At 39.7% G+C, this 25,175-nt stretch overlaps 1 protein-coding gene across 2 annotated transcripts in view; it reads left to right on the top strand.

Moving 5' to 3' along the window:
- IPO9 (importin 9) overlaps nt 1–25,175 on the top strand; it is an 80,029-nt gene that overhangs the window by 22,624 nt on the left and 32,230 nt on the right. For both annotated transcript variants that reach the window (XM_061631777.1, XM_061631778.1), the window contains exons 6-13: nt 179–265; nt 1,499–1,618; nt 2,251–2,351; nt 12,548–12,606; nt 13,031–13,182; nt 15,191–15,289; nt 16,429–16,535; nt 23,468–23,607. In XM_061631777.1, coding sequence (XP_061487761.1) covers nt 179–265; nt 1,499–1,618; nt 2,251–2,351; nt 12,548–12,606; nt 13,031–13,182; nt 15,191–15,289; nt 16,429–16,535; nt 23,468–23,607 — 865 coding nt within the window. The remainder of the gene's footprint in view (nt 1–178; nt 266–1,498; nt 1,619–2,250; nt 2,352–12,547; nt 12,607–13,030; nt 13,183–15,190; nt 15,290–16,428; nt 16,536–23,467; nt 23,608–25,175) is intronic.

Genomic DNA, 25,175 nt, shown 5'->3' with positions numbered 1-25,175 from the left:
TACCTCTAATAGGGGGAAATATGGTGTTAATCTAGGTTGTCTGCACAGAGGAAAATTGGAAAACAAACGAGTTTTTACTTAAGCAGGAATAACTAGCATTATGGGTGGCAACTGCTAATAACACACTGATAAACGCCAGTCGTTTTCATATTTTGACAAATTGCTTCTCTTCTGTTAGATTTATGGTATTCGTACAAGGTCACGTGCTGTAGAAATCTTCACCACTTGTGCCCATATGATCTGTAACATGGAAGAATTGGAAAAGGTAGATTGTTTATTTCTTGTTTAAGAGTTGTGTTGATTGTAGTAGTATAACATTCTTTCCATTATACTTTACACAGGTGTGGGGGGGATATAATTTGTGAGATATGATAGGTTAAAAAGTGACATGATCAAAAACTCCTGTAAGCATCATGACTGAAAGAGGATCTGAACTTCTTATGCCCAAACCCTCTGATCTATTCCCTGCATCTCATTGGGCTCCATTGTATGAATATGGGTTTCTGTAGGTGGAAAATGTGTTTGCTCTGCGTCTGGAGGAAGACTTAAGCCGAGACATTGGTAAGTTCTATTGCTGTTTAATGTCGCTGTCAAGAAACTTTTCACTGGGTTATAGTATGTGGCAAGGGGACTCCTCCAGCATCCTGCAAGAATGGCAGCTGCTGAGCTGGCCCATTTTCAGAGCCCAACTTGAGAGCAGCAGGCAGTTAGATTCTGGTGAGACTGGCTGAAATATGCAGTCCAACTGATTGATTGGATTGGAGGGGTAATGCATAGGGGAGAGGAGAATAAACAAACATTGAGGGCTTATAAAGCCAACTGTAGAACACTGAGAAGAGTGGGAAGCAGGCCAAGGGCAAGCTGAGCCACTTCCTGACTATTGTTGGGAAGTGATTATAAGGAGGAATAAGTTAGTGTTGCATCCCTGTTTGTGGGTGACATCATTGTTCTGCCAGTACTCAGTTTTAGTCCTGACTGCTTTGGAGGCAGTGAAAGAAAATGGATCAAGTTTCATTTCAACCATAGAAGCTGTTGGTTGTTGTGTCAGTGATGGTTTTACCTTGGAATGAGAACTATGCAGGATCAGGGAAATGAATAGGACTGGAGGTCAATTTTAACTAGTATTTTGTTGAGTACTGTCAGTCATCCAGTTTCTTTTAGGTGCAAACAGTTCGCAGGAACAAGATCTACTTCTGAGTTAGTTAGCATTATATTGGAGTGCTGCTGACTTGTTAAACTTTTGAAAGTTTGTTCTGCTTTACCAGTGGGTAGCTGGAATTGATGAAGCTAAGTGACAAGTAAACTAGACTCGGGTAGAGGTGAGGTTATGTGTGACTCTGAAGTCTGCAGGAATTGAAACCAGCTAGTTACTTTTAAGGAACAGGTGTGAGAGTGGATCTGAATTCATAGTTACCGATTCCTGCAACTATTTTTTTTATGACAAGCAGTTTACAAGTTGCTATAACTGAAAACCTAATGATACTTTGTATTCTGATAGGGAGCAGCGAAAGTTCTTATTTTCCCTGTGGTGCAGCAATTCACTGAAGCCTTTGTTCAGGCTCTGCAACTGCCTGATGGCCCTACATCAGATAGTGGACTTAAAATGGAAGTTTTAAAGGTAAGCATATAAGATACATCTTCATGTTAGCACACAGCTTTATGTTAAATGTCTTGATGTTGTAGTGGGCAACAAAATGGAATTCTTAAGCATTATTCTTATCTTCTCAATATGTGACATTATAGCAGTTAATAGCAGATGCCATTAATTTGGTGTAACCAAATACAACTCAAGAGACTTATAGAGAATGATCTTCTTTCAGAAGCCCTTACATAGGGGTAAAATACCTCTGTTGGGGATAAAAAATAGGTATTATTCCACAATATTTTATATATATATTTATATAGTCAATTTTTCTAGAATGAGATCAGGACATATAAGGCTAAGGGACTGTGTGCAGCCCTTTGTTTATCCTTCAAGTTTGTCAGAACGCATGAATTAGAGCTTTTATATAAGCTCATAATATGTTTCCAGTAGAGTTCTTGAAGATGAACAAGGCTTTGAATACCTCACATGAACTGTCTGGTGCTACCTCTGTCAACATAAATGAGTCTACAAACTGTACTGTGTCTAAGTCTATGGATGTGCATATCTAATCTTTAGAAGGAGAAATGTGAATATGGTGATTCTTAAAGGGACAATGATTAATTTTGTAAATAATGATTGTAAGGATCCTTTTTTCCCTCCTGCAGGCAGTGACTGCCTTAGTGAAGAACTACCCAAGACACATGATTTCCTCCATGCAACAGATCCTTCCTATTGTTTGGAATACACTTACAGAAAGTGCAGCCTTATATCCTTTTTTGTGCATTTTGGACTAAGAGCAAATTTCCTACAAAGAAGTAGCAAGGGAGGAAAAAAATAAAAGCCAATGGTGTTGTATATTCTAACATGCGACAAATATTTCACTAGCAAGCAAGTTAATATTGAGGCTGAAAAAAATAGTTCTATGGAATATATTTATGACTGTGACTAGGATCCAAAAAGGGTTGTGTTTGGGTTTGTGCATGTCTCTATGTAAATATTCAAAGCACCTACAGGGTTTGCCAATTTTCTCTTCTGGCACTGATCTCTCTGACTTACGACTGCCAAAGTTGCTGCCAATTGATGATGCTTAAAAAGCCCATATGTGCACACAGTGCCTTCCCAAGTCTGTATAGTTAATTAATACAATATATGTAGTTAAGTGGTATATACTTTTTATTAAATAAAATATCCAGACATGTAGAAGTTACATGTCTGCTAATCTGTGCTTAGTTTATTGTTGGTTTTAGTTTTTTAATGTTTTTAAATATTGTTTTTATTGATAATTTTAATGTTTTATGTAAACTGCATTGGGGTTTTATTACAATGAAGCTGTATATAATTTTTGTTGAACATAATAGATAGTAATGTAAGCATCAACATATGTGTAATACAGGGTGGGTTAATTTGTCAGATACCATTCTTGGACCATCACAGATTTGAGCAGTTCACATCATGATGTGAACTGCTCAAATCTGAGGTGGTCCAAGAATCTGGAGACTAAGCTTTGTGTGTCTTGACACCCCTAAATCTCCTGAGGGATCATCGATCAAATGCAGCAATATATTTAATTGAACTAACTAGTTGTAATTTTTTAAAAAAATAAGTTTGAAAACTACAAATTCTTCAGGCATAGGTATTCCAAGAAAAAAATGTTCTTGCCTGCTCAGATGTGTAGTACATAGATCAAAGTTTGTGATGCAAAGTGTTAATTACTAATATAGTTGTTGTGTGCCTTCAAGTCGATTTTGACTTATGGCGACCTTATGAATCAGCGACCTCCAATAGCATCTGTTATAAACCACCCTGTTCAGATCTTGTAAGTTCAGGTCTGTGGCTTCCTTTATGGAATCAGTCCATCCCTTGTTTGGTCCTCCTATTTTTCTATTCCCTTCTCTTTTTCCCAGCATTATTGTCTTTTCTAGTGAATCCTGTCTTCTCATGATGTGTCCAAGGTACGATAACCTCAGTTTCATCATTTTAGCTTCTAGTGACAGTTCTGGTTTAATTTGTTCTAACACCCAATTATTTGTCTTTCTTGCGGTCCATTGTATCCGCAAAGCTCTCCTCCAACACCACATTTCAAATGAGTTGATTTTTCTCTTATCCACTTTTTTCACTGTCCAACTTTCACATCCATACATAGAGATCGGGAATACCATGGTCTGAATAATCCTGACTTTAGTGTTCAATGATACATCTTTACATTTGAGGACCTTTTCTAGTTCTCTCACAGCTGCCCTCCCCAGTCCTAGCCTTCTTCTGATTTCTTGACTATTGTCTCCATTTTGATTAATGACTGTGCCAAGGTATTGATAATCCTTGACAAGTACAATGTCCTCATTGTCAACTTTAAAGTTACATAAATCTTCTGTTGTCATTGCTTTAGTCTTTTTGACTTTCAGCTGTAGTCCTGCTTTTGTGCTTTCCTCTTTAACTTTCATCAGCATTCATTTCAAATCATTACTGGTTTCTGCTAGTAGTATGGTATCCTCTGCATATCTTGAATTATTCATATTTCTCCCTCCAATTCTCACACCTCCTTCATCTTGGTCCAATCCCGCTTCCGTATGATATGTTCTGCATATAAATTAAATAAATAGGGTGATAAAATACACTCACACCCTTTCCGATGGGGAACCAATCGGTTTTTCCATATTCTGTCTTTACAGTAGCCTCTTGTCCAGAGGTTGCACATCAGGACAATCAGATGCTGTGGCACCCCCATTTCTTTTAAAGCATTCCATAGTTTTTCATGATCTACACAGTCAAAGGCTTTGTGTAATCTATAAAGCACAGGGTGATTTTCTTCTGAAATTTCTTGCTCCATTCCATTATCCAATGTATGTTTGCTATATGATCTCTGGTGCCTCTTCCCTTTCTAAATCCGGCTTATGGTAAGGGCCTTACTTTACTTACTTTACTTGCATGAGATACTATGGCAGTAGTTCGATAATTACTGCATTCCCTGGGATCCCCTTTCTTTGGAATTGGGATGTATATTGAACACCATCAGTCTGTGGGCCATTGTTTTATTTTCCATATTTGTTGACAAATTTTTGTCAAACCTTGGACAGATTCAGTCTCAGTGACTTGTAGCAACTCTATTGGTATGCCATCTATTCCTGGTGATTTGTTTCTTCCAAGAATTTTAAGAGCAGCTTTCACCTCACATTCTAAAATTTCTGTTTCTTCATCATATGGTTGCTCCGTGAATTAATCTGTCATCTTTGCATTTCTTTTATATAGTTCTTCAGTGTATTGCTTCCATCTTCCTTTTATTTTACCTTGGTCAGTCAGTGTGTTCCCCTGTTGATTAGTCAACATCCCTATTCTTGGTTTACATTTTCCTTTAATTTCTCTAATCATTTGGCATAGCACTCATGTTCTACCTTTTTTGTTGTCCTGTTTTATTTCTTTACAATAAGTATTGTAATAGTTTTCTTTGTCCCTACGTACTAGTCGTTGTATTATTGCATTTAGGGTTCTGACCGTGTTTCTATCTCCTTTTGCTTTTGCTTTCCTTCTCTCTTTAACCATGTTAAGAGTTTCGTCAGTCTCTTTTTAACAAGAGGTATTGTCTTTTTGCATTCTTCCCTGATCATGTCTCTGACTCCAGTCCATAGTTCTTCTGTTTCTCTGTCAACTAAGTTTAAAGCCTCAAACCTGTTCCTTATTTGATCTTTATATTCTTCTGGGATGTTATTTAAATTCTATTTTGGCATTATGAGTGCTTTGTTGTTCTTCTTTAGCTTTACTCTGATTTTCGATACGATCAGTTCATGATCTGTACCGCAGTCTGCTCTTGTTTTTGCAGAAAGTATGGAACTTCTCCATCTTCTATTTCCAATTATATAATCAATTTGATTTCTATATTGACCATCTGGTGATGTCCACGTGTACAGTCGTCTTTTTGGTTGCTCAAAAAATATGTTGTCAAGAAACAAATCATTGGCTTCACAGAATTCAATAAGTCTTTCTCCTGCTTCATTTCTGTCACCTAAGCCCCATTTCCCCACAATTCCTAGTTCACTGTTCCCTACTTTTGCATTCCAGTCCCCCATGATTATCATCATATCTTGTTTTGGTGTGTGATCAATTTCCTCCTGTACTTCTGCGTAAAATCTCTCCAATTCTTCTTCTTCTGCGTTTGATGTTGGAGCATAGACTTGGATGATGGTTATGTTAATAGGTTTCCCATTTAATCTCATTGATATAACTCGCTCAGACCTTGCGTTGTAGCTCTTAATCGCTTTTGCTACATCACTTCTCACTATTAAAGCAACTCCGTTTCTTCTTGTTTTCTCATTTCCTGCATAAAATATTTTGTAGTTGGCCAATTGAAAATATCCCACTCCAGTCCATTTTATTTCACTCACACCAAGTATTGTAATGTTGATACGCTCCATTTCTTGCTTGACAATTTCTAACTTTCCCTGGTTTATGCTTCTCACATTCCATGTTCCTATTGTGTGCGTCGTACAACTCCGGACTCTCCTTTCGCATCTGTGTGCATCAGCCTCTGGGCTTCCTTTCGGCTTTGACCCAGCTGCATCATTAGTCACAGCGCTACTCGTACTTGTCCTTTGTTCTTCCCCAGTAGCTCGGTGAGTGCCTTCTGACCTGGGGGTCTCATCTTCCATCACTATCTCGTGTTGCATTTTGGATACTCTGTTCATAGGGTTTTCGTAGTAAGAGGTATTCAGAGGTGGTTTACCGTTGCCTTCCTCTGAGTTTGGATGCATCTTAGTCTGGTGTTTCAGCTTTGACCATTCCGCCATGGGTGCCCCTGCTAGGAGTCTAGCCTCTTGGTCTAGACTCCTGACGGCATTGCTGTCAGCTTCTTCAACACTCTCAACCCCCCTCACCACATTAAGGTGTGCATCCTAAAGGGGGGCAGATAGAGTGTTGGATCCTAAAAGGAAAGAAAGATCAAGAGACATAATCGTTTGTTTTTCTAAATACTCCAAAAAAGAAGAGCTGCTTCATCATCTGAGAGATCTAGGTGAACAAAAGTTTAAAGATACAGTGATATTGACACTACAGGATTTAGCACCAGAAACTCTGCAGAGACAGAGGAAATTGAGGCCCATATACATTGGTGCTGCAAAAAGCCGGTTTAAAGTACTATTGAGGTTTCCCATTTTATTTGATTGTCCCATACAAGGGGACTACATATACAGCTACAACAGCAACAGAAGTCACCAGACTTCTAAAAATTCTATACCTGGACCTTCCAGAAGGATTTGGAAGAGGGGAAGAAGAAGAACTTAATGACAGAGAGCTGGTGAAGAAGACGAATGGGAAGTGGTAAGGAGGAAGAAACCACATAGAGAACAGCAGGACGACTGGGAGAAGCTCCTTTTCGCAACAATAACTTCACCCTGCAACACAACCTCAGAGATCTGCCTAACAGGAAGCATTAAGGAAGAACCAGCAGTATAGAAATTCCATCCGTCATGCACGTAATTAGTAAACTGTGAAAATACGTTGTTGCAAGTGTTAATAGGAAAGTATAAAGGGGGGGCAGTAAAAGAGGAAAGGAGGGGCCTTGAGTTTCATAAATAACTTTATAGATAGAGGCTGGGAGAGTCTCCTGTTTTGCATGACTGATCTATGCATTAGTAGATCAGATTGCCCTTTTTTAGTTTTAACTTTCCTATTCACTTCAAGTTTTTTGAAAATTTTGTTGTAAGATAATTAGCAATGCCCTGGAATAAATAATATTTCATTTCTTTGTTAAGAAATTAAATAGGCAGTTCAACGCAGTTATGTAACCGCAAGAGTAGCCACACCTCCGGTTAAGGGGTAAGACGAAGTTTTAGGTAATAGGTATATTTAGTGTTGGGTTTGTAATCAGGAGAATTGGGGAAAGAAATTGGGGAGTGAAAAGGGGAGGAGTGGGGGGAAGAGAAGAACAGTAAGGAATATAAAGTGTGAAAGGAATAATAGAACAGGTGGAGGAATGGAACAAACAAACAAATCTGTTGAGAGTGACTTCACCGAACGTAAAAGGACTGGGGACCTTGATTAAACGCACTAGGTTGCAGGAAATGATAAGGGACATACAACCAAAAATATGTTACAGGAGACTCACAACGCTAAATTAACAGATGGGATTCTAAACAATAAACAATGGAAACAAATTTTTGGCTAAGTGATCTGGTAAAGCAAGAGGGGTAGCATTGCTCATTCATGAATCACTGAACTTTATGCCCAGTAGAAAAGTTATAGATGTGAAGGGGAGGTATGTATTTGTAGAAGGAATCTTAGACTCTCAAAACACAATTAATCTGGTCTCATTTTACACCCCCAACAAAAAACAACTTGAATTTTTCCAAATGTTGTTGGGGAAATTGAATAAATTTACAAAAGCACCTGTCATTCTGGGAGGGGACACCAATTTGGATATGCAAGGGTTTGACCCTAACAAAAAAATGGATAGTGTGTGTAGAAAAGGAAGAGAGATAGGAGAAGTAGAGGGACAACAACAACAAAAACGGATATGCAAGATCTTTAAGCAGCTTCACCAAAAAGGGCTTAGTGAAGTGTGGGCAACAATTAATCCTGCAGACCATAGTCATTCTTTCTACTCAAGGCCTCATGGAACATTCTCCAGATTAGACTCCATCATTGTCTCTGATGCTTTATTAACAAGGGTGAAGAGAGCTGAAATAGGTATAATTAAAGTAACCGAACACATCCCAGTAAATGTAGATCTTGCTAGTTTTATACGCAGGTCACATGTGCCACAGTGGAGACTAAATCCCAACCTGCTCTCCCCTCAAACCCAAATTAAGATACAGGAAGGATTTTAAAGAGAACGCAGCAGAAAAAATCAGGGAGGAGAGCAGGTGGGAGGCTATGAAATCAGTAATAAGGGGGATATGCATACAAAAGTGGAGTTCTTTGAAGAAAAATAAAAATCAACAGAAAGGTCAACTGGAAAAAAAATTACAAACTCTAACCAGGCGATGGTCTGAAGGCACATGAGGCCAGCACCCTTCTGAAGCTAAGCAGGGTCAGGTCTGGTCAGTGCCTGGATGGGAGACCGCCTGGGAACCATATGTAAGCTGCCTTGGGTTTCTATCATGAAAAGAAAGGTGGGGTATAAATGTGATAAAAAATAAATAAATAACAACTCTAAAAGGACAGGCTCACAACAAGTAAGACGACAGATGGAGTGCAAAAGGACAGAGATTAACGTGGCAGACATAGATAATACAATGGTCAATATGTTGTACTGTACTGTAAGCAAAAATATGAATATGATGGAAAAGGATCCAGATTATTAGCAAACAGGGCCAAACAAAGAAGGACCAAAAATATGATTAGAGCATTAAAAGTGGGAACTCAGAGCCAATTAGTCACAAATGATAAACTAATTGGAGAGGAATTAACTAAGTTCTATGAAAATTTGTACAAGAACAAAGATTTAGACTTACAGCAACTAAAGGAATTGAGGACTCTCATGCCTACACTATCTCTTTCAGAGAGAGAAAGTCCCGATGTGCCAATTTCGGAAGAAGTTAATACTACAATTAAGGTGCTCAAAGTAAAGAAAGCTCCTGGCCCTGATGGGTTTATGGAAAATTTCTATAAACTAAATAAAGATACATTGATCCCACATCTTACAAGGCTATTTAATACAATTCTGACAGGCGTTTGTATGTCGCCCACATGGACTACTTCACATATAACCTTGTTATTGAAACCAGGCAAAACACCAGCCTCCCCAGACTCATAGGCCAATATCACTTTTAAATATGGATTACAAGATCTTTGCATCTGTCATGGCAAATTGTTTAAAACTGGTCATCTCCAAATTAGTTCATCCAGACCAATATGGATTTATTCCGGGTAGATACATAGTAGATCCAGTGAGAAGTTTGTTTAGTATAATGAAATTGAGTAAAATAAATGATTCCCCATTGGCTTTATTGGCTTTAGACATTTATAAGGCCTTTGATAGCATAAACTGGATTTTTTTATTAAAACCATTAGAGAATTTTAAATTTGGCCCTACATTTACCATAAGTTATGGAAACCATATATACACAATCACCTTTAGTGTGGCAGCACCTACCCTGTGGAATTCCCTCCCTTTGAATATTAGGCAGGCGCCATCTCTGCTATCATTTCAGCATCTTTTGAAGACTTTCCTCTTTCAACAAGGCTTTTAAGTTGAGACCTATCCCAGTCTGCATCTGTGTCAGAATTGTTTAATATGTTTTTTAATAATGTTTTTAACTCTTTTTAAGGTTGTTTTTTTAAATGTTTTTAATGCTGTTTTGTTTTAATGTATTTTAAGATCTGTTTTTATGATGTTTTAACGTTTTTTGGTGCTTTGTTTGCCGCCCTGGGCTCCTGCTGGGAGGAAGGGCGGGATACAAAATAAATAAATAAATAAACAACTATAATAAAATTTAATGGTACCAAATCAAGACAGATACAGGTTAAAGCAGGTACTAAACAAGAGTGCCCATTGTCCCCTCTATTATTTACCTTAGTGATGGAATTTTTAGCCAACAGGCTGAGAACTAATAGGGAGATTCGTGGAGTTCAGGTGGAGAAGGAAGAACACTTAATAAGTTTATATGCGGAAGATATCATACTCATGGTAACAAATCTTATAGAAGCCTTACCGCATATTTAAAAAGAATTACAAATGCTTGGCGAGGTAACAGGATTAACAATAAATTTTAAAAAATCAGATCTCCTTTGTATCAATATACCACCAAACCACCAGCTACATTTCTTTCAAAAGCTGGGAGTTCCGCAAGTACAAACATCCTTTAGATATTTAGGGGTACAGGTATCCAAAAACTTTAAAAAATAATATGTAATAAATTATGTTCCTATATGGAAGTGTATACAAAATGATATTTCAGTATGGAGTAAATTGAATTTGGCCCTTTCCAGCAGAATAACACTAGTAAAGATTATGTTGCTTTCAAAATTCACATATTTGTTTTATATTTTACTCATTCAAATAAGAAACAGTAAGATAATATTTTGGCAAAGGAAATTAGGACAATTTATATGTGCTTCAAAAAAATGAAGAACCACCAAAAATCTTAGGTACAGAAGGAACTAAGGAGGAATCCCTAATTTACTTTATATTACGAGGCCTATCAGATTAGGCATATGATTTCATTTTTAGATCTTAAAACAGAAAGAGATTGGTCCAAATTGAAAGATATCTGTTATGTCATAACAACCCTATAGGGCTACCATATATTAAAAAGAAGAAGAAAAGTATAAAATTAGAACATACAACAATGACACCGATATTGGAGATACGGAAATATAGAAAGGAGCAGTTTTTACCAGGTCTCTCCCCCTTGGTTCTTCTCTGTAATCATCCAGATTTCTATAAGAAAGAAAGAGTAATAGATGACAAAGAGGTAATTAAAAATGATATTTTTAGATTAAAGGATGTTTATGTGAATAACAATCCCATACCTCGAGATACCTGGCACAGGAAGTTGAGGAATATGGGCATTTCTTGGTTGGCATGGTACCAAATCAGTACATTTATAAGGAAAAATTACATTATAACTCAGGGAACAAAAGACTAACTCAAGGAGAAAAATTAACCTTGAACGCAGGCAATACTGAAAAAGGTCTAGTCTCCTTATATAAGTTTTTATTGGGAAAGGATATGGGCAGTAACCAAATACTTAAAGAAATATGGGAAATTTAAATTCCCATTTAAATCAGTGGCCTCATCTTTCAGGGAAACGGTTTTAAAAATTGTTCAAAAATGGTACATGACTCCTGCACATTTAGCACAAATTAATAACTCAGGGGACCCCTCCTGCTGGCATGAATGTGGGGAACATGGCTCGTTTATGCATCTGTGGTGGGAATGTGATAAAGGAGCCAAGGTTTGGTCTCATACATACAGAAATTCAAAGAATAACTGTAGAAAAAAAATCTTTACAGCAGAACTGGCTTTATTAAACCTTTTTAGAGAGGGAAATCAGAATTTACAAAAAATTGATTGGCTTCTTGTTGGTAGCTGCCAAAATGGTGATTGCACAAGTCTGGAAAACTCTGGAAGGTCTCACATTGGAAAGATGGCATCGAAAGGTGTGGGAAAAATTGACTATCAAATTAAGATTAGCAAAAGGAAAGAGGAAAAACAAAGAGGCTTTCGAAGAGGACTTGTGGCCCTTCATACTCTTCTCTCCGAAAGATGAAAGAACAGGTCAAATTCCAACTCCCTTTAAAACACTATGGCTAAGTTAACATATTCCTTGGACTCTATAACTGCGTATTTCAATGGAGAATAAAAGGTGTATGGTAGGGTGGGAAGAGGAAAGATTTATGTATCGGGGAATGGGGTAAAGTATCGTTTAGATTGTTGATGAATATATATATGTTTTTTCAAAACTTCTAAATAAATAATTTTAAAAAATGATGCTATTGCCACTACTGATATAGAATTCATTGATGTGGTGGTTACACTAAAAGGACCCTCACATATTTAACACATTTTGTAATGTCAGCATAATGCAGTGACTTTTATTCTGCTTACAGAGCATATTGATGTGGGAAGGTGGAAATATGTTTGAATATTTTGGGAACCAGGACATAGCAGCTCTGAGGGGGCATCTTTCATTGGGAAAAACACTGCTCATAGAAAAATTAATGCCCTCCCCCTGATCGGTGGGTCTGATCCAGAACGGGGGTCCCCATAGCTGCTATTTGAAAGGAATTAAGAAAGAACATGCATGTATCCCGGTCGTAACTTGTAGTTTGGCCCTAAGATGACTATGCTATGCAGCCGATTTGTCTATTTTTGAGAATTATCAACATTGATTAGCTGTTCAATGGGTATTGGTCCTCATTTATTCTGGTTGAAATTCAGTCATTTCATTGAAAAGGATTTGAGCCTAAATGAAAGGCCCCGTGATCTGGTATGTCAACTGAATTTATTTTTCCTTTACTAACTTATACTTATGTGAGAACAGAAGTAAATTACACAGAAGAAGTAGAGGACCCAGTGGATTCTGATGGTAAGAAACTCATTGCTAAAGGTGTGATTAAAAATTCAAGTAAGGTGTAAGAAACTAGCCTCACATGGCTGTTTAGAAGAAATAAGTCATTCTTCGAATGTACTTTATGAGAATATTACAAGATTAAATATTGTTTTAATCCCAGTGGGGATGCTCTTGAAAAAATTAAGGAATGAGTAGCTTGAGTGAAGCCAACAATTTTTAATAGCTTGTTATATACTTATATCCCTTTGTAATCTAAATGTAGTAATTAAAATAGCAACAAAAGCTGTGCTGTTGATCACGTGTTTGTGAAATTGAAACTAAAAATAATAGTACAGCTGTCAGGCAGTCAGTTGAATTAATTATTTGAAAGCTGTTTATAAAGTCTTACTTTTTCTGTGTTATGAAAACTTTAACAATCATAACTTTTTTTTCAAATTAGGTGAAGTTTTGGGCTTTGAAAACCTAGTATTCAGCATATTTGAGTTTGTTCATGCTCTGTTGGAAAATCACAAATTTAAAAGCACAGTGAAGAAAGCTTTGCCAGAGCTAATATATTACATCATTCTCTATATGCAGATCACAGAAGAGCAGGTAAACATATTTTCTGTGCACTTTTACGTAGAAAAAAAAATATCCACATCTTATATATGCTTTAAAGCTGGCTAGAAATTAGTGATGGAAGATACAGTATCCATGCTGATTCCTTTATGATAGTTCCTTTATAATAGTCTCCAGTGATCTGATAGGACAGACGATACCATATGCTGAATTGATCTGCTCTTGAGAAGAGTTTCTTATCATAATATTCTTATCACAATCTTATAAGCAGAAAGATTTGTCAATACTGGCTGCTCTCAGAGGGATGATTAAAGCAGGGATGTGGACCCACTGTGTGGGATCTCTCCATCTGGCCCACAGTGTGCCCTCCACACCCCAGTGTCCTACTAAGGCTTGAAATAAATCTTCGTTTGGTCCCAACTAGGCTTGTCTATGCTTAATTGCTGTGTAGAGTGGTCACAGCTAGAGAGGGAAGTGTTAACCCTCTTAATTTTCTATAGGTTACCATGCCAAAAATGCTCCCTGCCACAATGTTGGCATGAAAAATAACTTAAAGAAGTTGTTTTTCAAATATGCAGCAGCAGGATCATTTTGGGGGGAGAGAAGGATTAACCGTCCCTGTGCACTATGACCCCCACACATGCTCACCTAAAAATGGCCACCCACATCTCAATTCTGTCATGTATCTGTGTACTAAGAGGCTCCCCAGAACACAAATTCAGTGCCCCACTCTTAACTAGTAATCCATGAACTGTAGCTCGGAACATTTCCTCTCTGTGCACTAAGAAATAAGAGTCTCTTTCTCAGTGCATAGAGAGGAATTCAAGTGAAAGTTAGTGGGGAGGGAAGAGGGAAAATGTGTGTGAAGGGTGTGCAATTGTGTACTATCTGGCCCTACCCACTTTTTGAATATGCCCCGGCAAATATCCACTGGGTTAATGTGGCCCTCGCCTCTGGTTTAAAGTGCAGTGATTATTAGAATCCACATCATCTCAATTACTGTTAATATAGCCTTTCAGTTACTGCATTAATTGTTCTTGAAAAAATGTTGGGAGTGAGAGAATAAATTCTACCAATGCACTCCCAAAGATTAACAGTAACACTCTCACTCCATGCATCCTGAAGAATTGAGCAGATACTGTGGTTCATAAGATGTATGGACACTGGGTACAAGGAAAGAAGAAAAAAGTATGGAATTATAAAGGACCCATGGTGAAAGTCATATGCACTTGAACTATAATCACATATAAAATAAAATAGCAAAATACCACCAGAATTTTGTCCATAGTGTAATTCTGACATACGTGGCATACTGCATTTTTTAGTTGCATGTTTTTCAAAAGAGTAGCAGACTTGGTTTCTTAAAGTTGTATTTTATATACTGTACATTTACTTTTGTGAATGGAGAATAACCAATAATTATTGTGGGACATGTTAAATGGAGAGGTGGAAGTCCCAAGTCTGTCTCTCTCCCATCCCAATGCTTCTTGGCTCTGCACTACCCAAAAGCAGAAGAGTCAGGGTGGTTGCAGGGAAGGGCAAGAGAGAGAGGGAAAAGCATACTAGCAATAAGGATTTACCTTCTCACCAGCATGGGACACTTTAAGCTACCAACCGTGCCTGCCTTTCTCAGGAGGAGGTGGAAAAGAGAGGCAAGATGGATTCCACTGGCCAGGAGGAATATTTTCATTAGCTCACTCGTGTTTTTTCTAACAGTAATCCAGATGGGAGTGCAGATCAGATTCAGAGCAATTTGAGGGATTTGTTAATAGACTTTTTGATTGTGAAACTGCAGTGTATGTGTTCCTCTGAAAAAAAATCACTCCTAGTGTTTTTGAACTTCGTTTAGGCGTCAGAAAGGGCATTCTGTCTTTAGCAACCCTATTAAAACATTTTTCACAGAGTGAATCTGCTCTGAGAAGTATAAGATTGGAATCTTTCTGCATGTGGCAGTTAGCTTAGTTATGTAAAAAAAAAGGTTATGCATAGTCATGAATGGGCTAATGGTTTTCTGTAAGTTACTGGACTATTACGATTTCAGATAAAAGTCTGGACTGCAAACCCACAACAATTTGTTGAGGATGAAGATGATGATACATTTTCTTACACAGTTAGAATTGCTGCACAAGACTTATTGCTGGTAAGAAATAACATGCAGTGTTTTTACAGTAATGATAAAAAGGGATGATATTTCACATGCAGCTTACAGCTGTTGTATATATATTTATATCCTTATGGTTGGAACTTGAGTATTTTGTTTAGCGTCACTTCAGTTCCAGAGGTAAAGAGTTCAGCTTGAATAGAGTAGCTCACAGAGCAATTAATGGAGGGTTTGACAAGGAGGTGTTGTAGAACTATATAACTTTTTGTTTATTTATTTTCTTAGCATATGGTTTTTGGAAGCAAGCCAGAGGCTTAAGGGTTAGTTGGATGTTATGGAGGAGATGTGGCTGCTTTCAGAATGTTTATCTGCCTGGTAATGCCTGTTTAAGAAAAACAGTAGACACGATGCATCTTGATTGGTATTGCCCTGAACTTGACAGCCAATGAATTGTGGCACAGAAACACATTGGCCACATTCACACCATGCTTTTACTCCACTGTTATTCTACTTTAAACGTCATTGCTACCCCCAAAGAATCCTGGGAAGGGTAGTTTGTGAAGGGTGCTGAGAGCTGTTAGGGGAACCCTATTCCCCTTTACAGAGTTACAATTCCCAGAGTTCTCTAGGAAGAGGGACTGACTGTTAAACCACTCTGGCAATTGTAGCTCTTTGTTGAGGATAGGAGTCTCAGAACAGCTGTCAGCTCCTTCACAATCTACACTTCCCAGCTTTCTTTGAGGGAAGCCATGACTATTTAAAATGGAATAATAATGAAATAAATATATGGTGTGAATGTGGCCCGAATGTGCCACAGTGGTGGCAGCCATATATCTCTGGAATTATCTGAATTATCCAATTAGGCCTCAATGTATTCTGGAAACATGGATTTTGTCCCTCAAGAAACAGGATTTCAGTGGGGCTGGGAGACAGTGCTTGTTATGCTTGATCTATATTCCATCATTTCGTTTCCTTTGGCTACTTCACTAAGCATCTGTGAAGAGTCAATCTGACTGAAGCACAGAATGAAGAGCTGAGGGCACTTCTATCTTGTCCAGATTCTCTGTGCTCTGAGTCCATGTACTTAAGCTTCTAGCTTGGTTTTCAGCAAGGTATAATGATACGAAGTCCCCTTTGTCTCATCTACAAAATGTCAGCTATTGTCATATTCTGTTTAGGCTGTTGCGGCTGATTTCCAGAATGAAAGTGCGACAGCATTGGCTGCAGCAGCTACAAGACACTTGCAGGAAGCTGAACAAGCTAAAAATAATGGTGCTGAGCATTGGTAAGACTGCAGATGGCAGCTTATTATTCATTCAGTAGTACTATCTCAGAATATTTTGCGAGCAATAAAAACAAATCACTTTCAGTCTGTTACTGAATGATCAAGTTAGAAATAAAGTCTAGAGGTACTTCTGTAGATTTTGCCTACTTGATAGCATCTCCCAAGTGTCCTGGAGACACTAGTGAATAAACTAATAAAGCTTGGTTCATTGGTCTGGAATAAATTCTTGTCTTCTTTCTATGTATCTTTTTGCTTAAGCTGTAGGACAGCCTTTCCCAACTAGTGGGCCACCAGATGTTGTTATACCACAACTCTCATCAGCCTCAGCCAGCATTGCCAATGGTCAGGAAAAATGGGAATTGTGGTCCAACATCTGGTGGCCCACTAGTTGGGAAAGGCTGCTCTAGGATATTACAATCACTTGCATATTGGTTACGTTTTAAAAATATTGTACAGACTAGCCAACTTGTCTTTCATGCACTGCAGAGGGCATTGTAGGCATGTGGCAGTGTTTATCCAATTGGAGGATATCCAGGCAAATGATAGTATGGGTGCTAAAAGGGCTCATAATAGTGTTGCCCAAGTCTGTCACTTGTTAACGTCATCAGAAATCTTCATTCTACAAGAACAATTTTTATTAAGTGATATATCTTACTAAGCTGTGAAGGTTGGTGACAAAACTTGTTACTAAAATGATCAGTGCAAAATATAATGATCTTACAACTAAGGTTGAAATGCTGGTCCATAGACCAGTCAAATATTTTCATTTGACTGTCTTTTTTTTAACGCGGTCAAATGCTGTCAGAGATTCCATAAAATCAATATTGTTGCTTTGTAAACAACTGCTTATCATTTGTTAGGGCATCATGGTGTCTGCTGATGGCAATGGCAGTAGCGAGGGTCCCTTTCTCATCAGACATAAAACACACACATGTACATATGCATCTCATTTAGGAGTAGACGCACCATGCTCCACAGTTTAACTGTATTGCTTAACTTCTCCTACTTGCCATGTGCTGGAATTACAAGCATGCTTCTCAGAACTGGAACATGGAGTTTAGGAAGGACCATGATGCAAATGAACATATGCAAAGGCTATAATTACCAAGGAGTCAGGCTACCATTAAATCTATCATGTTTGCTGTGGAGAGGGTCCTTCATGAAATTTGGTATGGTATACAGGTACTCAGTATTCTGGAACAGACTGAAGTCTCTGTTGCAGTTTTTTAATACAATTTTCCCCAGGTAGCATGCCATCAGGTGGGTTATAGTGCTGCCTAGTGTCCGAAGGCAGGAATGAAAGGGAGTCAAGACTTGAGCTGGTCCTTCCAGTCCTCAACCCAGTCCATTCCTGCCTTTGTCTGAGGTCAGATCTCTCAGTCTTAGCTCTTATTCACCTTTAGTCACTCTAGTTGTGAGTCTGTTTCCTTGTTGTTGTTCTGTCTTTGTTTTACTCTGCCTGTTTGCGTTTGTGGTTTTTTAAAAAGAAATTTGAGGCTTGCTATTGCGGCCTCCTCCTCCTGGCCCTTTGTGGTGGCCTTCCTTGTGGCCTCCCTGGTTCCCTTCCCCAAGCCTTGCTACTGTGGCCTCCTTCCTCTGGCCCATGGGTGGCTTTCCCTGTGGCCTCCCTGGTTTCTTTCCCCAGGCCTCTCAGGGAGGTGCTTGTTGGCTGCCACCTCCTCACTCCTTCTCATGGACCTTGTTGTTGCGGGTCTGTTTCTTCGCCCCTCGGAGCTCATGGCATGATTCCCTCCCTCCTTGCCGCTGCCTCCAGCTCTGGCTTCATCCCTTCTGGCTGGCTCCTGCTCACTCCCTGCCCTCGTGGCTCCAGCCTATTCCTCCCTAGCAGCCATCTCTATGTGGTTTCAGGAGCTTTTTTCTCTGCCCCCCATCGCTTTCTCCTCCCTTTTTTCTTGTCAGTTGGTCGCTAATCAGCTTCTAGACTTTGGTTCTCCTCTCTTCGTTTTCTCTTCCTAGCTCAGACAAGGGTGAAGTTAAAAAACAACAACACGTTATTGGCTGCATTTTGAGGTCAAACCACCCCCCTGCACTATGTGCATGTTATTCCTGGCCTCCATTAATTTACCATACCTCTCTACATGTGCATGTATTGATTACTTATCCTCTGCACCTCTCAGCCTGGGCATGTGTTGTTTGATCTTTATTCAAATAATGCCTAGTACCACTCCCCTCTACTGTGTGCGTATTACCATGGCTGGGACATCTACTGCTGCGACTCTGGATATCACTACTGAGGCACAGTGCAGTGATATGCAGCAGCCATAACCTCTGCAGTCACTAGCCTCACACCCCGTGTCAGAAGGAATTCCACTGGAAGGAATGTTGACCTGTAATTTGGGCTTCACCATGCCCCTTTACCTTGTGCGTGTGGCTTGGCCCCCAACATCACTGCACCCCTCTTCCAGTGCATGTGTTGACTGGTGGATATTGCACCCTCTACTGTGTGCCTGGTTAACCATCTTCTGTGTACACATTTCTTCCTATGTGTGATACCTTGGTCACCTCAGGCCCTAAGGTAAGCAAGGCAGCCAAACTTGGGCTTTCCAAGTATTCCTCCTCAGAAATTGCATCAGAAGCAGCAATAGTTGGTGTGGAGTCTGACACTGCTTGTGGTTAAGAGAAATTGGTAGCGCTTTATCATTCTCCGCTGCACTTCAGGTCCTAGTCTGTCCAGTGACTGTGGAAAGGGTTTAGTTTTCCCCTGAGAATCCTTGGGCAGAGATATGATGTAGTCCTCTGCTGAGGAGTTTTCCCGCCATTTTTATGGTAGCTCTGTTTCCACTTGGTCCTAGTCTGCCCAGTGACTATGGAAAAAGTTTAGCTTTTCCACTCAGAACCCTTGGGCAGATACAGCATAGTCCTCTGCTAAGGAGTTTTCCCGCCTTTTTATTGGAGGCACTAGAACAGCAGGTTCAATTATTTTAAGAGACCTGATTCCCTTTCTCCCAAGGCCTGAATAGCAGCAGGCCATTTCCAGGGGCAACAGTAGAATAACCTGGTGGCTGCTCTAGGGGCCTCAGTGTAGTAAAGGCTTATGAATTGCCTCATGAGCTTCAGCTCAAAGCTCCAGTTTGCTCCTCTGAACAGTTGCAGCCCTTCATAACTGTGTAATTTTTTTGATTTATCCAGTGACTTCCTTACAGAGGAGGATCTTACTGTTTATCCTGCTGGGGAAATGTAACTAAGCAAAATAAGTAAACTAAGCTGAGTATAGCTTTGGTAATTTGCATGAAGTTTTCTGCCCTATCTATTTGTAGGGCATCAAGCTCCAGTTTGCTCCTCTGAACAGTTGCAGCCCTTCATAACTGTCCGAGTAAATATTTGGATTTATCCATTGACTTCCTTTGAAGGAAAGGAGGAGGAGGAGGATCTTTCTGTTGTCCTGCTGGGTAAACGTAACTTAGCTAGATGACATACATTAAGCTGAATATATATTTTTCAAATTACATGAAGTTTTCTGCCCTATCTATTTATATGGCATCAGTGTGATTCTCCAGGAAGGTGGTGGTTGCTCTGTTAAGTCCTGACCTTCACCGGTAGGTTCCTGGGCGACTTACAACAGTTTAAAATTCCATGTTAAAATTGTTAAAACAATTTAGCCTTTGGTGAGGCTTACTTCGCTGTTTCAATTTGTGTAACTAGACTCACAGTTACAGACACTGGCATATATGTGCTGAGGTGCTGTTCTCCTGGAAGGTGGTGGTTGTTCAGTCAACTCCTGACCTTTACCTGCAGGTCCCTGGGCGACTTAGAACAGTTTAAAATTCCATATTAAATTTATCAGAACAACTTAGCCTTTGGTAAGGCTTTCTTTGCTATTCAGTTTGTGTAACTTGACTCAAGGTTACACACATTGGCATATATATACTGAGATGATATTCTGCTTCCCTACCTGCAATTAAGCATTTCAGTGGTAAAAGAAGAAGAAGAAGTTTTAAATGTAAGGCTATTCTCATTTTACTCTTTTTGTTTTGACAGGTAGTCTTCTGGATGATTTTGAGGATGGTTTCAATAGAAAATGCCTTTTTTAAGAGGCAGGCTTCCAGGCCTTCTCTGGCCTTCTCTTATTATCTTCTGTTCATTTAAACAGCAGTTAAGTTTAAGATTACTGGCTCTCTGCAGGTGCTCTTTCCATGGCACTGGTCTGTGACTGCCTAGAAATGGGCAAAGTTTTACCTAGCTGGAGCAGCTTCCCTTTCTGGCTGCTTCAAAGCATTCAGGGGGGTTGGTTACTTACATTCCTTGGAGTTCATCCTTCTCTTCTGATTATGAGATACTGCACTGAAATCTGTACCCCAGCATTCTTGTTGTTAAGCAGCTACTTAGCCAGAAAATGTTATTGGGCATTACTCTGAGCAGATGCTGCTATCCTGGCATTCTGGCTACTGAGCAGGTACTAGTCAGAATATGTCCCTGGGTGTTTATTTCCTGTGGCTAACTCTCCAGCAGCCCCATATGTCCAGGAGAGGCTCAGAGGCAAAACATGAGTGCAGAAGCAAGCTCCCGCAGTTTCTGGTGGGTAGGGTTTTGAAGCATATTGCCCCAGTTTATGCAGTCAGATCATGTTCTTCGTGGCTAGTGACCACTGCTGGCCTTGTTCTCCATGTATCTGCCTGATCCTCTTGGACATAGCCAAGCTGCTGGCTCCCTCTCTGTGTAACTACAGGGTAGCCTTAAGACAACAGTAAAGTTACAGCAAAGGCTATCAAGCAACTCCCTAAACCTGTGGATTCCATGGACGGTGTAATATTCTTCTGCCAGAAGCTCCACAAGGAATTCTGATTGGTTTCTGAGGGCAATGGTCACTGAGATGTTTCTTTCATTTTGGAATTCATCAAGTCAACTTTCAACGTTTTCTGCAACTCACTTCTTTTAATTTCAATCCTACTTCTGCAGGTGGTGCACTCTAGCTTCAAGCTGTTTAATCATGCAACTGGTTTCCTCTTCAAATAGGAATTTGAAATTTACCAGGTGACCATATGATTTAGTGCTAGTTGAACATCCTGGCCCAGTTGGACATGTTTGTTGGAAAGAGTAAGTTGGACTTTACTCCACCATGGCATCTTCCAGTGCATCTAGCCATGCTATTTTAAGGTTCTCTTTTGCATCCTAGTCTAGCTTGATCAAATGTCCCAGGGACCAATGAACCTTCTAGACCCGGTCTGGTTGAGGTTGACATCTGGCAATTCACTGGTGCTTCTGAGAATGCTGGGTTTTTGTGTGACGTGATTGCTACCATCTTGGTGTTATTGGTCCCATCCTAACATGCCCTTCACACTTCTGCAAATGTATTTAATGCAGTTTGGTTGCACAGTGTTCTCCAAGAAAGTTACACTGGTGAGAAGAATCATTTCTCTGGGCCTCAAGCTTAACATATGGCACAGACATCTGTCTGATTTTTCTTGGTTCTTCCCGCTTGAGGGGTGCTCTGTCGATGAGTCTTCAAGAAGGAACAACTTTTCTAATCCCCTGGGCTGGGCGTCACCTATGCTCCTTCAGGGTGGAGCATCTCAGTGGCGACATGGACTTGGAAGTGGTCCAGCTTAGCAGGCAACAAGTGGTGCTGTGGGAGTGGAGACTCCATACTGAGGACTTCCCCCAGTTGCTAGTAGGTTCAGTCCTCTGACTGCAGATCTGTTCATTTGATTCACAACACTCAGCTTTCCCCACTTCCTCACGAGTTATCTCAAGAAGGAAGCGGGAGGTAGTCACTGCTTTTCTGGCTCCTTGGCCAAGCAGTCTGCTCTACACCTGGTCTCCTTTATTCCTGGTGGGATGGACTCTCCAGTAACTACATCAGGAATGTGCTCAACTGAATTTCCCATACTGTACTGACCACGCTGACCATGGTCTTCAGTTCTCCTCAGCCTGTCCATGATGGTTTTGAGGAGGTTGCCAGTGAGGCCAGGTCTTCTGTCCCAGGCAACCTTCTGGCATCTGGATGTTTCAACAGTGGCTTCCACTTGGGGGGTTTCTTCCAAGGCAGTCATTGCTACAATCCTGTCCTCCAGGATCTGGTTCTACCAAAGTTCATGGTTCACTCCTTCCAAGTGGTGTTCTTAGGGGTACGTTCTTCCAGGCTTGAAGATGGGGCTAAAGCCTAACACTCTGTGTCAGCAGGTTTCGGCCATCTCTTACATTTTGTCTGCAAGGACAACCTTGGCTGCCCTGGCCACTAACGTTCCACTTGTGGTCGTTTGTTAGGTCAATGTTTGGTCTAATCCTAACTTGTTTATTTGCGTTACAAGTTATATTGTTATGCTTCTACAGATGCTTCTCCTGGGAGGTGCACTTTGTAACACGTATCTCATATTTAGGTAGCCTGAGTGGACCCTCGCTACTGGGACTGCTTTGGCTGGGGAAAATGGACCTTTGGTTTCACCTAACAAGTGGTTTTCCCAGGTATCGTGCTATCAGGGCCCTTCCTGCTAGATGGGCTGCCTATATGTTCATTTTTCAGATTTTATCTGTACACCTATTGCTAAGGTTGCTTTTTTCTTGTTGAATTTATGATGTTGCAAAATAGTCAAGATTTTACTGCATGTATTATTGATATTTTGCTGCTCCTATTGTGTGTGCAGTTGTTTTTTTCTGTGTTTTCTTGTTGTGCTGTATGTTCACCCTGCGACTATGATTAAGATGTCCTTGCAGACAAAATGTAAGAGATGTCCTCCTTCGACATTATCTTAAATGGACTGGATTGAGGACCGGAAGGAGCAGCTAAAGTCTTGACTCCTGTGCATCCCTGTCTTGGGACACTAGGTGGAGCTATAACACACCTGATGGCATGATACCTGGGAAAACCACCTTTCAGGTGAGACTAATGGTCCTTTTTTCTCTTTAACCCCCCCCCCCCAAATATTAGAAAAATGAATGTTGGAAAACCTAAGTCACTTATTTATTTATTGCAGGTGGAAGATACATGAAGCTTGCATGCTGGCTTTAGGTTCTGTCAAATCACTTATCACAGACAGTGTGAAGAATGGTAGAATACACTTTGACATGCATGGATTTCTAACAAATGTTGTACTTGCAGACCTCAACCTGTCAGGTACTTCATCATTTGATTTACTGATTGGTTCCTAGAAAATAAAGAACCAGAAATTCAAGCCCCTTTCTATTAGTTTGGTAAATGAATTGGAAAATTTATTTTCTAGATTTCTAGACTTAAAAAAAGATAAACTAGCCTAAAACATTAACATTAAAATAATGCATCAAATAAATATGTGCTAAAATAAGGTCCATAAAATTATCCAAATGCAGATCAGAATAAAAAAGTATTTAAGGATCTCTTTAAAGGTTGACAAGGGAGGAGCTATACTTCTCTCCCTAGGGAGGGTATTGCAAGGATGTATTCAGGAAAAAGGTTTTTTTTTCCAAACAAGCATCAGCTATTAGACTGCAGACTGGTTGATGTTGTTATGTGCCTTCAAGTCAATTACGACTTATGGCGACCCTATCAATCAGCGACCTCCAGTAGCATCTGTTATAAACCACCCTGTTCAGATCTTGTAAGTTCAGGCTTGTGGCTTCCTTTATGGAATCAATCCATCTCTTGTTTGCCCTTCCTCTTTTTCTACTCCCTGCTGTTTTCCCCAGCATTATTGTCTTTTCTAGTTAATCAGGTCTTCTCATTATGTGTCCGAAGTGTGATAACCTCAGTTTCATCATTTTAGCTTCTAGTGATAGTTCTGGTTTAATTTGTTCTAACACCCAATTATTTGTCTTTTTCGCAGTCCATGGCATCCACAAAGCTGTCCGCTGATACCACATTTCAAATGAGTTGATTTTTCTGTTACCCACTTTTTTCACTGTCCAACTTTCACATCCATATACATAGAGATCGGGAATACCATGCTCTGAATGATCCTGAGTTTAGTGTTCCGTGATACATCTTTGCATTTGAGGAGCTTTTCTAGTTCTCTCACAGCTGCCCTCCCCAGTCCTAGCCTTCTTGTGATTTCTTGACTATTGTCTCCATTTTTGTTAAGGACTGTGCCGAGGTATTGATAATCCTTGACAAGTTCAATGTCCTCATTGTCAACTTTAAAGTTACATAAATCTTCTGTTGTCATTACTTTAGTCTTCTTGACGTTCAGCTATAGTCCTACTTTTGTGTCCTCTTGAACTTTCATCAGCATTTGTTTCAAATCATTACTGGTTTCTGCTAGTAGTATAGTATTGTCTGCATATCTTAAATTGATACTCCTCCGTCGAGTTTTCACACCTCCTTCATCTTGGTCCAGTCCTTTCCGTATGATATGTTCTGTGTATAGATTAAACAAATTGGGTGACAAAATACATCCCTCTTTCACACCCTTTCTGATGGGGAACCAATCGGTTTCTCCATATTCTGTCCTTACAGTAGCCTCTTGTCCAGAGTATAGGTTGCGCATCAGAACAATCAGATGCTTTGGCACCCCCATTTCTTTTAAAGCATTCCATAGTTTTTCGTGATCTACACAATCAAAGGCTTTGCTGTAATCTATAAAGCACCAGGTGATTTTGAAATTCCTTGCTCCTTTCCATTATCCAATGTATATTTGCAATGTTATCTCTTGTTCCTCTTCCCTTTCTAAATCCAGCTTGGACATATGGCATTTCTCGCTCCATATATAT

Source organism: Rhineura floridana, chromosome 6 (assembly GCF_030035675.1).
Source record: "Rhineura floridana isolate rRhiFlo1 chromosome 6, rRhiFlo1.hap2, whole genome shotgun sequence".
Lineage (NCBI taxonomy): Eukaryota > Metazoa > Chordata > Lepidosauria > Squamata > Rhineuridae > Rhineura > Rhineura floridana.
Note: the sequence above shows the minus strand (reverse complement) of the source record. Positions and strands in the feature narration are given on the sequence as shown.